General features: G+C 39.5%; 1 protein-coding gene across 7 annotated transcripts in view; it reads right to left on the bottom strand.

Moving 5' to 3' along the window:
• The window catches only part of ARHGAP32 (Rho GTPase activating protein 32), a 199,655-nt gene that overhangs the window by 106,284 nt on the left and 77,776 nt on the right, over positions 1-15,595 (bottom strand). For all 7 annotated transcript variants that reach the window (XM_080983353.1, XM_080983349.1, XM_080983351.1 and 4 more), the window contains exon 2: positions 9,057-9,165. In XM_080983353.1, coding sequence (XP_080839479.1) covers positions 9,057-9,165 — 109 coding nt within the window. The remainder of the gene's footprint in view (positions 1-9,056; positions 9,166-15,595) is intronic.

Raw genomic sequence — 15,595 nt, forward strand, 5'->3', positions numbered from 1 at the left:
TATATATTTTAAAATTATAGCATTCACACAAGCTTAAATTCCTCAAAGAAAGAAAGAAAGAAAGAAAGAAAGAAAGAAAGAAAGAAATTAAGTTCCTTTAGCTCAAAAGGGGGAAATGAATGGACAAGAAAAAGGCAGCACAGTCCTTTTATAACTGAACCTTCATAGAAATACAAATCCAGAAGCAAGTTAACAAGCACCAAATATTATTGTCTACTTTAGTGGAAAATGTGGAAGGGGGACTCCTGCTTATGAAGAAAACACTTTCTAAAATACAATATATTTTATGAAATGTATTTGACATCCTTTTGTGTTTCTGGTAATGAAAATTCTTTTTTAAAAAAATAAATCTGAAACAGCTGAATTATTTAACTTTAAAAATTGTCTGGCAAGCAAGTTTCTCTGTAGTTTCTCTTTTTCAATTCCAATATTTTATGCATCAATGTTCTGTAAAACCTAGTAATTGCATAACAAATCTACTTATGCAAATTATTTACTCCAACTCTTCTCCCTTAATATTACAGCAGTTCCTAACTGTCATTCCAAACCCTGATAAACCAATTAGGGCATGATCAAAGTCTGAATACAAGCATCACACACACACACACACACTTAGGAGTGGTAACATTCTGGACGCCGCTGCACATAAGCAAATACCGCATAAGTGAGGAGCGCCCTCTAAAAAACCCTGTAAATTGCTATTTTCCCCTGCTCTCCAGCGATCTCTCCCACTCTCTCCACACAACTCTCTCTTCAACTACAGGTGAAGCTCTGAGACCTGCCGGAGGATGCACTGAAAAGTGGCTGCTTCTGCAGTTGTGCTACCATTCATGTCAGCTGCTAAGCGGGGAGGCTGAGCAGCCAAAACAAAGCCCTGTTGCGCCTCATGAGCCATGAAAACTTCACAAGTATCTTTTGCCATTTCCTGGTTTGAAACTTCCTTCCTTCCTTCCTTCCTTCCTTCCTTCCTTCCTTCCTTCCTTCCTGGTGCCATGCATATGCACAGTCGACTGTGCGTAAGAGGGGGGACACCTGTACCAGTAAAGAGTTGGATTCAACTTTCAACAGCTTTTGAGGAAATTGAGCCCTGTTTATTGAGAAGGTGTCTGACGACTGAATAGTCTATTGCAGTTGACACCAAAAAGGGAGGGACAACCAGTGCCAGTAACAACAGAATCAGGATTCAATATGACCTTAACAGATTGGAGAACTGGGCCCAAGCTAACAAAATGAATTTCAATAGGGACAAATGTAAGGTGTTGCACTTAGACAAGAAGAACCAGCGGAACAAATGTAAGATGGGGGACAAGTGAATTGGCATTCTAGGGGAATACATTTCTGCAGTATGCTGTAGTCTACCTAGCACCCTGCAAAGCTTCAACACTGGTCCCTCTTTCATGGCTGTCATGTGCCTTTATCCAAACATCCCTATGTCCCTTCCCTTTAACCATAACTCTTTGAGGCTGTACACCTCTTTGACATTAAGGTCAGGCTCTGCTCTGAGCAAGTGAGACTTTATCAAATAGAAATGAAACCCAAAGACAACTGCCTTTTAAAAAATGGAATTCATTTACAAAGTGAAAAGAGTAGGTTCTAAACTTAATCCTCAAAGTAGTTGCAGCAGCTCAAGCTTCAGGGCAAGATTTGAAGAGACACAGGTGGAGCTTTCACACTACGGGGTTTTCAGCACCCAGCTTCCCACCCAAGTACTCCATGCTTCCTAAAAAGCTGCACTGGGAAGTCAGATAAACCCTTTCAAGCAGCCTCTGAGGCTGCATAAGGAGCAGCAGTTACTCTGATAAACATCAAAGGTTTTAAAAAGCCATTGCGTTATTGCATTAAAGGACTGAGCATTCTAAATCTCTTGCCTAGGGGTAAATCTTAGAGAGGAGGGCAAAACATTAAGGCACCTGCTGCATTTCTTTTTCCCAAGCACTGAGACGCATAGACCTCTGGTGGAACACAAGCACAGCTGATGTTCCCAGCTGGTGAATGGTATCTAGAGGGCTTCACCCATCCCTAGACTGCTCAGAATTACTTTGAGGCTTGCCCAGAGAACCAAAGCACTGTAAAGGCAGCAGCATTTTTGTCTTGCGAACTTTGAGGTTATGCTGACTGTGCCTGATAGCCCCCTCTTGGGAGTGGCAGTTACCATTTTGGCTACATATAGAATATAGGATGATGTTCCTTGCACAGAAGAAGAGGAGGAGGAGGAGGAGGAAGAAGAAGAAGAACAACTGGCCCAAAGTCACCCAGCAGCTGCATGTGGAGGAGAAGAAGAAGAAGAAGAGTTTGGATTTGATATCCCGCTTTATCACTACCCGAAGGAGTCTCAAAGCGGCTAACATTCTCCTTTCCCTTCCTCCCCCACAACAAACACTCTGTGAGGTGAGTGGGGCTGAGAGACTTCAGAGAAGTGTGACTAGCTCAAGGTCACCCAGCAGCTGCATGTGGAGGAGCGGAGATGTGAACCCGGTTCACCAGATTACAAGTCTACTACTCTTAACCACTACACCACACTGGCAAACGTATCAGGGAAAGATGAGGGTCACTGAAGCTGTGTTCCCTGACATTAAGTTTTCAATGTGCATGGAAGTCACATACAACTCCCTTGTAGTTTGGGGGCTACCCGACTCCCCTCATCTGCTGTTTGTGTGAATGAGGCTCTGAGTGAAGGTGGATACAATGTAATGGGCTAAATCACATGAAGCAAAATTGGTGGAGGGATTAAGGATTGAAGCCACAGAAACAGAAAAGAACAGAAATGGCAAATCATATTTAATTACTAAGACATTTGAACAGATTTTAACTTGTTTAATTGAAATTATTAGCCTGCTTTAACGTTTTATCTGCTTTTGACAAAAGTGATTCTCAAGTAGGACTAATACAGTTTGTAGAATATATGAGAAACGGACCCCCTGCCTATTTGCAATTAGGCAGGCCTCCTCATGATGCTGTTTTGAACATCTGCTGAAAAGAATTCTTTCTGGACGCATGATTTTAAAACAGCTATAACCAAATCTGTTTAGTGTTTCTTTTGTGCATATTGTTTTAGTAAGTTTTAAATTTATTTTTAATGGTATTGTTTTATCCAGCTTCTTTGGGAGGAAGGGTGGAATACAAATTTAATAAAATAAATAAATGAAAGACACAAACAATAGCAAGACATGAACAGTCTACATTTTCTTTACATAACCACAGAACTCTACATTGACAACATAGTAATAAAATTGTTTTCACTGCAGAAAGAAAAATCAAAAAATACTGGGCTAAAGTTGACCAGGAACAAAGCAATCATGGACAGCTTTACTGTGGTAAATAGATAGATGAATAGATGTAATGATGGAGATTCTTCAATGGTGCCTTCTAACAGAAGTGAGTACTGTCTTTTGGTAATATTGTGGAGTTGGAACATTTGACTTCTGTATGTTCATAAGATAATTAAATAGCATTAGAATAATGAGCAGCCAGTTAGCTGGAAGTATATGACATTTATTGCTACTGGAATTATCTTCCCATGATGGTATAGAGAAGTGACACAACCCATGTCTAGATTGCTCATGTTCTACAACTGTCATTCAAGACAAGGAGTGGAAAAAGACAGCTGTTAGGGATAGACCATGAATACTGGACAGGTGAAGAGGAGTCAGAAAGCAACAGTGGATCAAGTAGCCTGAGAATGCAATGATTCATTAAAAAGTTTTATGAAGTAAGTGGGGTTTGAAAGAGGGCAGGGACAGAGCAAGGTCATGAAGAAAAGGAAGGTGCAAGAAACTCAGAGAACTGTGTAACAAAATACAGTCTCAGGGCTGTGCTTTGTTATTTATTCTTGTGAACTGCCTTGGGAGCTCTTTAGAGGGCTGAAAAGGCAGCATATAAAGGTTTCTGGACATAAAATTTACAATCCACTATGTTGTGAGTCCACAGGGGAAGTAAGTTACAGCAATTTCACTACAGCAATTTCAATCACTGTCCCCAAAGAGCTCACAATCTAAACGATGTCTAACTCCTTGAAGAAACCATTGGCAGCAAAACAACTGCTCTGTTTAATAGTCAATGGTCACACTTGCAAGTCATGCTTAACCATGCCTGCCTCCCTTCCCGCTTAAAGTGCAGGCTCCATGCTATGCCGTTACACTGTTTAACAATATCTTACATTATCACAATGTATTCTATGACATACAAGACCTTCCAGTTTCCTCTCCTGCACGTAAATGGAAGGGGCACAATGACTTTCACATTCCTTCCAACATATCAAGTCTCTCCAAGGTAACCATCAAAAATGGTGATGAACACTCATTCTAGATCTGTATGTTGTTATCTTATTTTAGATTAATTTAATAACAGGTAATAAAATGTGCATCCTTCTTAATCCTTCTTAACCAATTAATTGTGGCATTATTAACCGTTTTTGAAGCATATAACTTTTCACAACCATTTGCTGGACATGGGGAGGGGGGTTGGGGGGGGAGAAAGGTTGACAGGCTACAGCCAATAGCATAACCAGTTCAGGTGAATAACAATTAGAATAGCCCTGCATTTCAAGAGTTAAACAAAAAGCAATACATCAGTTTTGCATGAGCTGCCAGAAGATGTCAATTACAAGACTCATTTGGGAGTGAAATAAAAGCCCTCCACAAACATGCTTTTATTTTTAGGAAGCCTGGTGATGGCAAAATTTGACAGCTGCAGAAGCTAGATTTTAATTGTCATACGGGAGCCTGCTTTTTTTAAAAAAAAAAAATGCAACACTCCCCATGCTGCAACATCAGTTTTAAAAGACAACACCTCCATACAACTAGAATGTCAGTTTCTAATGGCCCTTCTGCTGTAGTTAATAGTTTGGTTCAACTAGGGGTGATCACTAAGGTATGTACCAGATCTTTGAAGTGATCACTAAGGTATGTACCAGATGAGCAACCTCATGGCATAAAATCAATAGGTTTAGAAAAGGAGTATTGCTATGAAGACATTCTGCTCCTCGGTATAGTTTCCTAATATAAGAATAAGAATATCCAAAAACTTCAGAAGTTGGACATGGCTCTCAGGCTTTGATAGTCACTGCCAATATTTCCATATGAAGAACTGTCTTAACTAACAGACTATATAGCCTACCAGAAACACACACACACACAGAGGTACTGTGCAGATGCAACCATGTCCCTCCTATGGAGTACATCTGACTCGCAATCACAACTGTTATTTACAGGACTCCTACTTATTTCTGCTGAACAACAAACAAATGTGTTGGGTTTTCTGTACATCACTTTAGGAGTTTTAGGTGAAAGTCCACGGTAAATGGAAAAATAAAATAATTATTGCCTCTATCTCAAAAGGGATCTTGACTTCAGATCATACTGCCTTTTTTTTGAAACACAGTAGAAGACTGGAGAGGCAAGCCAAACTAATATATATATCCTATACTTTTCCTGTGGTGTTATGGACTTCCTCAACCTGATGCCTTTCATCTTGATCCGTCCTAGATTTATTTAGCTCAAGCCTTTTGATTTAACTGCGCTTAATCTTTGCAAGGATACCAGGAACACCTGCCTGAAGTCACATGAGCAGACAACAGAACAAGTAATAAGCTTGGAAATTTTAACACTAAGAGCACAGAAAGCCTCCATAAAAACATTCCTCTGCAGTATACATTAACAAAGAAAATAATAGCTATACCGAAATCTATTTCTAAAAGAAGAACTAAAATTCTTAGACTAGTATAAATATAAGAAAGAATGTACCTGCTTACTAGTTAAGAGAGCAGGGCAGCTTGGGTGCCTTTCCTATCCAACACTTTAGTTAATGTCATTTTTTCTAATTAACTGGTTCCTTGAATAAGATTCTCCAAATGGCATCTTTTAACTAGAACTGAGTTTGTGCATTTCTCCATGAGGTGACATAAACAGGACTGTTGCCTGGGATTTAAATACACAAACAGCGAGAAAGCTACTTTTTATGTTTTTTGACCCCAAATACTGTCAACAGTCAATGAGATTTTTTAATCCAAATGATGTGAAGAACTTCAGAATTTTAAGTTTTGATCATCTGCATTTCTGAAAAATCAAATGTTTAACATACTTTTGGATTTACTTGTTTTGTTGTTGTTTTGTTTGTGGGAGTTACAGTGTAATGACAATTGAGTACAACAATTGAAATCTATTGCCTAGCAAATAATATATCTTGCATTGGAAAATAATTACATTCAATTCACTAAACTAGCTAGGGGGGATTTTGTGAACAAATAGCCAAGGGTGTGCTTTAGCCAGGAAGACAAACTGCTTTAGAAGGTTCAGTCCTATTACCACATCATAAAGCCACGCTACAGCAAATAATCTCTCCTACTTTCTATCAGTGCCAACAGATGGGTACTTTGAGACAGTGTAAATTTATGTGCAGTGCAGCCTTCCTGGTAGAGAAAATGTACTGCTCTTCTGCAACAGCCTCTAGAAAGCAGTTCCCATCATTGCAATAAAGAGATTGTCGGAATGATGCAGAATAGCAATGAAAATGTTCTAGTTCAAATACAGTAGTACCTCTCATTACAAACTTAATTTGTTCCAAGGTCCATTCTTAACCTGAAACCGTTCTTTAGCTAATGGGCCTCCCGCTGCCGCCGCACAATTTCTGTTCTCATCCTGAGGTAAAGTTCTTAACCCGAGGTACTACTTCCGGGTTAGCGGAGTCTGTAACCCAAAGTGTTTGTAACCCGACGTACCACTGTACAGTGATTTTCTTAATAAATGGTGAAAAGAATGCTTTAATTTTTAATTTAATCTTCAATAAAATGAAGAACAGACTCATAATAAAACAAGAACATATAAACAAACAAACAAAAACTGCTGTTGAACCAACTGATAGTTGGCCCTCTCTGAGAAATGCCTTGGAGTTCATTTGGTTTTCTCCTAATGGTCACTGAACACCAAGAGCACAGAAAAGTGGGAAACATCTTTACAAAATAAAACTCAGATGTTCCTTAAGTTGCTAGAATACTGTTTCCATCCCAAGTATTGATCCTGGAATAGGATAGGATAGCCTCACTTTTTACTCAGATCTACAGTGGCGATATTGACCTTGCAAAACTTCGATTACACAATTCTGGGCATTTCTAGACAGTTACCCTTTTCAAGTGTAACTCAGTCATAAACTGGCAAATTCAGGCTGTACACAGAAAGTCGGTAACCAGTTTCCCACCTCCACTCCTTAAAAAAAACAAAAAACAGGGGGGGCATAGCCAACCAACTTCTACTTAGAGTTGACCCACTGAAAATAATGGTGCCAAGCTAGCCATATTTATTAATTTCAATGGGTCTACTCAGACTAGGACTAGCACTGGATACAACCCAGACCTTCCTCAATGAATAAATTGACAAGAAAATGTGCTATGAAGTACGGTTATAACAACTGCTTGATGCAAGGCCATGTTACCTTGCCATTAGAAAATCAGAACGAGCACTCAATAGTCAACATCTAACTCCTCGTAAACAGTATGCAGATGAGTCAAGATAAATGGTCAACCAACAGGTCATCTGGAAGTAACCATAATTGCTAGATCTACAGCACCAACGTTACCTTTTTGGCCTTGGGGCTTTGGTGTGGTTCACTCACATGTATACAATTAAGCAGTGTGTAGGTGAGAGATTTTTCTTCATAAAAACATTATATATAAACTTTATATAGACAGTGGGTTATAAACATTCTTAAATAATTCCAGATCTTCCATTGCCCTGCCCAAAAGCATTAGCTTAATAAAAAGATTCATTCCGCCTACCCACAAGGTGCTTGTTAAAGTAAGTATCTCAAGTGACCCACAGGAAGCAACAAATATATTCACATTTTTTTAATTTAGAGAAACAAACTATCAGCTCAAATAAGGTTACCTCCCCCAAGTTGCATTGCTATGAGTTGTATTTACCATGGATACAAGTAAAAAGCATATATGGGCAGGGACTGACTTGAGAAGGAAATGGAATAGGATGGGCCTAACTACAGAATGACGCGGGTGGCGCTGTGATCTAAACCAGAGACTAGGGCTTGCCGATCAGAAGACCGGCGGTTCAAATCCCCGCAACAGGGTGAGCTCCCGTTGCTCGGTTCCTGCTCCTGCCCACCTAGCAGTTTGAAAGCACGTCAAGTGCAAGTAGATAAATAGGTACGGCTCCAGCGGGAAGGTAAAGGGCGTTTCCGTACACTGCTCTGGTTCGCCAGAAGTGGCTTAGCCATGCTGGCCACATGACCTGGAAGCTGTCTGCGGACAAATGCCGGCTCCCTCGGCCAGTGAAGCGAGATGAGCGCTGCAACCCCAGAATCATCCGTGACTAGACCTAACGGTCAGGGGTCCCTTTACCTTTACCTAACTACAGAACAGAGCTAGAACGGTAGGGGTGCCCCTCACTTCAGCATGTGGCAAGCTCTTTTTACCATCAAGCCCAAGGAGAAAAGCAGAACAGCTACTGCTATGGGAAACAAGCAGTGCTCAGCATTCACACCTTTTTTTTTTGTTTCCCTGGCAAAGCAAAACATACACTAAAAATGGACTTCATCCCTCACTTTTCACATTTTCTAAATGCTGCTTGTGAATTAAACATATGAGCAAGGGAGAAATTTTAATAATGTAAGCTTTCCGATTGGTGAGTTTTGAGGGAACTCAGACCAGATTAATCTTGTTAATCATTTTTACGTAAATTATGCTTCAATGACCATTTTCCACTAGAAAGACGGGGGAAAGATCACACGTTATGGATCCTAGCTGAAAGAGAGCTTAATGCAAATTGAAAATCATTGCAACATTATGGAACATTTAAACGATCACTAGGCATGCTTCAAGGCATGTATTCATGGAACAGAATCACCAGGCATCATCATCATCTCCTTCTCACTATTGGTATATATCCAAAGAATGTAATGTGTTGCACGATACTCAATTTTATAAATATGATCTAAGTGGGATGATTTTTGGGGGGGTGGGGCGGGGGAGGCAGTAAACCACACTCTATAAACCAGTGAACAGCATTTCAAGGACTACAGACAACAATGTATAAAAGGAAGTGAAACTTTACCATTGCACTGAGAGTCTCTTCCCAATCTGGTCTTTCACGGGGATGAATGCTTCTCTGAAGTTCTGGCACAAAATCATCCTCTTCTGCATGCAAAGAGGACTTCATCATCCTAGAGTAAAATGATGTAGTCATTAGATAAATTCCACATTCTGAGCAAGTTTTGATCATTTTGAACATAATGATACTTTAAATGCACCTATCTCATCTTGCGAACCTGCTCTAGCTTTTCTTTTTTAAATTTCTAAACCTGTTTGTAAACTCTAGAAAGCTCTTATCCTAATAACAGCAATCAATTTCCAGAACTACTGTTTGGAACACATTTGTTCAAGGGAAGATTTGTTTTCAGGCTGCCTAACTTTAACTCGCAGATCTATTAACTACACTACCATAATTTCTGCAGATGACACTTTAAGCCAACTTTGCAAATAAATCCACAGAAGTCCATCTTAGTCTTCCTCTGCACAGTACAAAATACATAACTTTCATAAAATGTTTTTGCCTAGTTACTTAGCTACCTGCTGCAGGCCATGGAGCAAATGGCTGTTTAAAGCCTGCTATGTGGCATTCTTTCACCAAGTTTCACTGCTGTATTAAGCAAGGGTTTTAGACTGTTGAATGTCTTGCTATGCGGCATTCTTCCACCAAGGTTTTACACTGTACACATCTCCTTACACTATACACGTCGCTTAAAATACTTCCCTTATAAATACAAATTTTCCAATTTTCTCTTCACAATTGTGAGGTAAAGGTAGATATATTAGACCTATTACACAGTGCACTGGGGGCCCAGCCTGACAATTTAATATTATTAATTTTTACAGTACTTTCACCACACTCCAGCATGGAATGGAAAAGAGGGGAGGTGGTATCTAGGCAATATATTGAACTGTACATCAGAAACTTCAACCCTGGTAAAATGGCAACACTACATATGTTCACGCTACTACAGATTAAAGATTGTCATAAGCAGGTAGCATTCACAATTAATAAGGTTTTTCAAATATTACTTCATGTTTTGTTTTCTTTAGTTTTGTTCCATTTATGTACATCCATCTTGCACAAGGTCTCTCAAACCGTTTCTAACCTTCAGGGGCTGTAGAGAACATAGGTGTATTAATCACTGCCACAGATGACAATTATCTCCATTCTGGCAGTGCTAAGACTCGTGTCTATCTCTGGGCACAATGCTGAATGCTGACAGATTGCCCTCGTCATGGTTCCTTGATGGGTTTGGACTTATTGTATGAATTCAAATATGGTCATCTGGTGAACTAAGATTCTCACATCAGAAGGATACTTGTCCATTTGTAAAGTAGCCCATTCCTTCATATCTGCATACATTTATTACATGTCATACTTGAGCTTAGTTATACTTCCCACAGGAGTCAGTAGGTAGTTTAATCTTATTGTTCCCCTTCTGGTTCAAATATAAGAGTTCTGACTACTGTTAATTATTTAGTTATGCATTACTTCTGCAGAGGATTTTTCATCCAAATTGATGAGATTCTAAGGCAATAGTTTATCTGCATAAAATTTTCATAAAGATCTGGACCTGGATTCATATTTAAAGCTAAAACCACATATATTAAGTCTGAGGAACTTGTGCCTTATTGTCTTTAAATCCCACAAGGGTTGGGGGACCCTACAGAGCAGGTTTTGGGTATGTTGGGACTGCTGGAAAAACCTTGAGTGTTGCTATACATGAAGATTTTGATTGAGCAAGTGGGCAGGCATAATTGGATGTCACCCAATATATACTGTTGCATTAGAAGAACAGGTATGTGATTGGCCCAGCCATCTCCTAGAGCCTATCAGCCACATTAGGCCCTTGATCTCACTCAATGAGGCCACACACCCCCACTGTGCCTTCATTACCTTCCAATAGCAATCAAATCACAATATGCTTTCCTATCACAACAGAGCTGCCACCATTGTAAAAAGCAAAGTAAGAGAGACTGGCAGAAGCCCAACAACAGTGAATGGTGACTAGGAAGGTTTAACATCTTCTGCCATTTCCAAAAACAATATGTAGTTTTAAAATTGTATTTTATCCTTTTTTCCATATCTGGTAATGTCACTCAGTTATTTCTTCAATTTCTTAATTAAAGGAAATGGATAGAATCTTGCTAACAAACATGATACATTGCATTTTTGTTCTCTGTTGTCTTTGGAACTGAATTCTTTTGTGCAAAGCCACTACTTAAAATCAATGTGGCTTGTTCAGAAGTTCCAATTTCTCTGGAGTGTTCCCATTAATTTATATTCATATTTGAAGAGGTGACCTTTAAGACTACATAACTCATTAAGTCAAATAATGAAAGGGTATTAGTCACAGCTTCCTGTGCCCACTGGCTTACATTATAACAAAATCAAACAAGAACAGTTAAGTCTTATTTCTGGTTGTCACAAATTTGCTTGTTTTTAGAGATGACTTACATATCACTTGCATGCTTACATCCACATTAACACTCCTTGCCACAAGCCACATGTGACTATCATTTCTTAAAATAAATAAATAAAACATTCAAATGTCACATGTCAAAACACACAGGACCTTTTACCAGCTTCAGCTGGTACAACAGCTATGACCATTCGGGACCAGGAAAGCATGACTACCCTAGATGTGTAGAACCAAAAGGTGCAAATGTCTCGGTAGACCTGTAAACAGCAACTTGGTAGTCAAGATAATCCCAGGATTATTTGGTATTTACTGAAAGAATGAACTCATAAATGTTTATCTGCTTGTTTGGAAGCCTTGGTTTTGGTTCAATTAGTTGGAAGAGCGGAGGCTTCTCACGCTGGCTAGCTGTCAGCTACTTCTCTCACCTGAGAGATGGATGAGAGATGGGAAGGGGCCTCTAAGGTAGGGGTGAGTTAACTGGGTTACTGTTTGCAGTTTACATAGCTTGCTTTTTGTATAAGTAACACTTTACATATTAACCCTTCACGGACAAAGCCATGGTGTTTGCCACTTCAGTGTTGGTCGTGAGGTGTAGTAGCAAGGAATCATGTATGGTTTGCTGTATGCAAGTCTCTTGATATAGCTCTTTTTTAAACTGCTGAATTTATTTATATTTTGGGGCAGAATATAATTATTGATTCATAAAGTAATAATAAACTGCTTCAAGGTTTCTACAATCATGTGGTATACAAATCCAGTTAAATAAAATAAATTATCAGCCTAATCACTTCTAAGGGCCTAGAGCCTAAGATCTAAAAATGGGTTCTCTCACAGTTATGTAAGTCCCACTGAAAACAATGGATCTTTCAGTTCAGCCATTGGCAGGGAAGAGATGAATGAGCCTTAAAGTTATTCTCAATCACTCCCTGGATTCTATCCTAGGAAATAATCTGAAAAGAGGGTCCTAGCAACTGCACTACACTACTTTCTGAAAATGCACTCTCTTTTTCAAGTAATTTTGCAAAAGATGGAAACTTGTTTCAGTGCCTACCAAGGAATCTATTTAAACCAACTACTATGCAAGAAAGGTCAAAGCTTTCTAGGTCTGCTGACAAAAAGAGAATAACTTTCTAGGCTTTGCCCTACTCTAAATATTCAAATAAACTGTTTCTGTCCAGTAATCTCCCAAGGGCAAGTCTAACAATCTTTAAATACAGAACATGAAAGAACTGCAGTCCCAAATTTAACCTTGATATGCCAATCTAATGGAACACAAACACTGGTTGAGACCCCTGTATCAGCAAAGCTATTTTTTTGAATATACTGGTTACCAAGGTAATCCTGAGAGGATCCTTTAATTACATGATTTCAATATGATTTTCACTGTATTCTCCCTCCCACTCCTTTGTTATCCACATTAACAAAATAGGTAAAGATAAAGGGACCCCTGACCATTAGGTCCAGTCGTGAGCGACTCTGGGGTTGCAGCGCTCATCTTGCTTTATTGGCTGAGGGAGCCGGCGTACAGCTTCCGGGTCATGTGGCCAGCATGACTAAGACCAGATTAAGACGTGGACAGCATGAATAACCAGAGCAGCGCACGGAAACGCCGTTTGCCTTCCCGCCAGTATTTATCTACTTGCACCTGACTTGTGGAAGCACAGGTATCTTTTATCTTGAAATGTACAGTGGTACCTCTGGTTACGTACTTAATTCGTTCCAGAGGTCCATTTTTAACCTGAAACTGTTCTTAACCTGAAGCACCACTTTAGCTAATGGGGCCTCCCGCTGCTGCCGCGCCACCATTTCTGTTCTCATCCTGAAGCAAAGTTCTTAACCCAAGGTACTATTTCTGGGTTAGCGGAGTCTGTATCCTAAAGTGTATGTAACCTGAAGCGTATGTAACCCGAGGTACCACTGTACCTTCCTTATATAGCCTCATGCATGTACTTTTTGATCCTGTAAAGTTTGTTCCATTTGGCTGTCTACCATCCAGTGTGATGGCTAACTGAATATGACCAAAGTAACTAGCCTATACTAATGTTTGTCTGCTTATTGTTAAGTGAACACTTCTGAGGTTATTTTCTCTACGAATGGGCTGAAAATATTCAAAATGTAAAATGTAAATATTAATAAATCTTCCACTAAAGGGAAAAAAGTCACATTTGCTGTCTTTTCATATGTGAACCACCCTGTGATCTTTGGATGAAGGGTGGTATACAAATTTAATATATAAATAAAAATACTCCTCAATTATTCATGGAAAAGCAAAGTGCAGACTGGATGTGGGAAGACTCTGCATCCTATTTTACAATACTCTTTGTTGCTTTTACTGCAACTGACTAACACAGCAACCCCTTTAGCACTTATTTATGTCATTTATACCCCACCACCACCTTTCCTCCGAGGAGCTCAAGGTGGCATACGTGGTTCTCTAGCAAGTCCGTTTCACCCTCACAACAACCCTGTGAGGTAGATTAGGTTGAGAGATAGTGGCTGGCCCAAAGTCACCCAGTGAGAGTGCCATGATGTAGTGATATGAACCAAGGTCTCCTGGGGCCTAGTCTGATATACTCGCCACTGCAATTCACTGCTCTCAATAAGAAGAAATGATGTTCTGGATTTATCTAGATGGTCATAAAAGAAAACACTTTCTTAATGTCCAATGCTGTTTGGGGGGGGGGGGCAATTTCAGGAGACCTATGAGTACAGCTGTGTCAGCCTATTTCCTCTCTTAAGCCTACTTTTATGCTCATTAAACATACTGAACGATATAAAGAACAATCCTGAATTCAATACCGAAGGTTGCTCAAGTTATCATCCAGTTGCCTCTTGTCATGCGTGCAGCTGGGTAAGAATTTAATACTAATTACTACGTTTCCTTGAAATGCTCAAGTCTTTATGACAAGGTATTAAAGTTTTACTAAATTCCAATTAATAGATTGATGGAAGGAGGAGGTGAAACAATACCCTGGTAATAAATCAGTGGCTTAGTTTTAAGAGGGCAAGTCTTAATTCACATTCCCCTCCTATTGGTTGCAAATTAAAACAACCTACTTTCCAGAGGATTTGGCCATTAGCAATACGCTTAACTGCAAGCTACTAACCTGATTGCCCACAAAAGCAGAACAGACACAAATGCAGAGGTTGAAATTTCCCCTGAGTTGTCTTCCCACGCAACATAGCAAACAAACATAAGGGAAAGTGCTACTTATGAAGAAAGATGTGTAAGGTCACCTCAAAGAGAGATTTGGAAGGTCACTATCTAATGCGTAAGTCTGTCTGTTTTCCTTCTTTTGGTACGACAAATAACCCTGAGGGTGCATTCCAAAAGGCCTACCTCAATTCAGTTCACATCCGTTTGTATCGTGAACAGAAAACCTGCCCTGGCCACAAAGTGTACCACTTCTTTTTTTCCCCTAATGGTCCTTCTCATTTTTATTAGTCCCACATTAATGCCATCCATGGTGCAAATAGTGCAAAAGAAGGTGGAGCGCATTCCTCTGGTGACATGTGTAAAAACAACAACACCTGGGTGTGTTTTGCTAGCTATGAAGGATGGGACCAATGAATGATGGGACTACAAGGCATGACATTGCACCACCATCACTAGCAGATATGCTAGCACAAATATTTGAGCTCAAGATGCCAGTTAGGTTAACATTTCTCTCCAATCCACACTGCCTTGTGCTAGAGGCAGACATATTTCAATATGACCCTTTTAATTATTCTGAGTTGTACTGTGGATAATGAAAATGTTTTCCGGCGCAAAAATAAAAAAGAACTTCAAAGCCTTGGCACTGCATATTACAGACCCAATTCACGAAGCTTTTTTTCAAAAAAAAAAAAAAAAAAGGGTGGAGAAAGAGGCTAGGATCTAACTGGTCCATGGATACTTAAATATTTTCACTTGAAAGGCTGGTATGTAGCATAGAATAGTAACTGTCATGGTTGGCCCTGTTTTTAGCTTTGAAAAAATCCGTCTCAGAACCCATTAAAAAGTGCTAGAAGAACAATGACGAATGTCATTTATGCTGATGCTAGTGAAGGAAAGCAAAATAATGAACTGACCCTGCTATTAGCCTTACACAAGAAATGAGGCATTGTTGAAAGCAAACTGAGGCAGTCTTCCATTAGT

The sequence above is a fragment of the Podarcis pityusensis genome, assembly GCF_964106645.2.
Source record: "Podarcis pityusensis genome assembly, chromosome: 15".
Classification (NCBI taxonomy): domain Eukaryota; kingdom Metazoa; phylum Chordata; class Lepidosauria; order Squamata; family Lacertidae; genus Podarcis; species Podarcis pityusensis.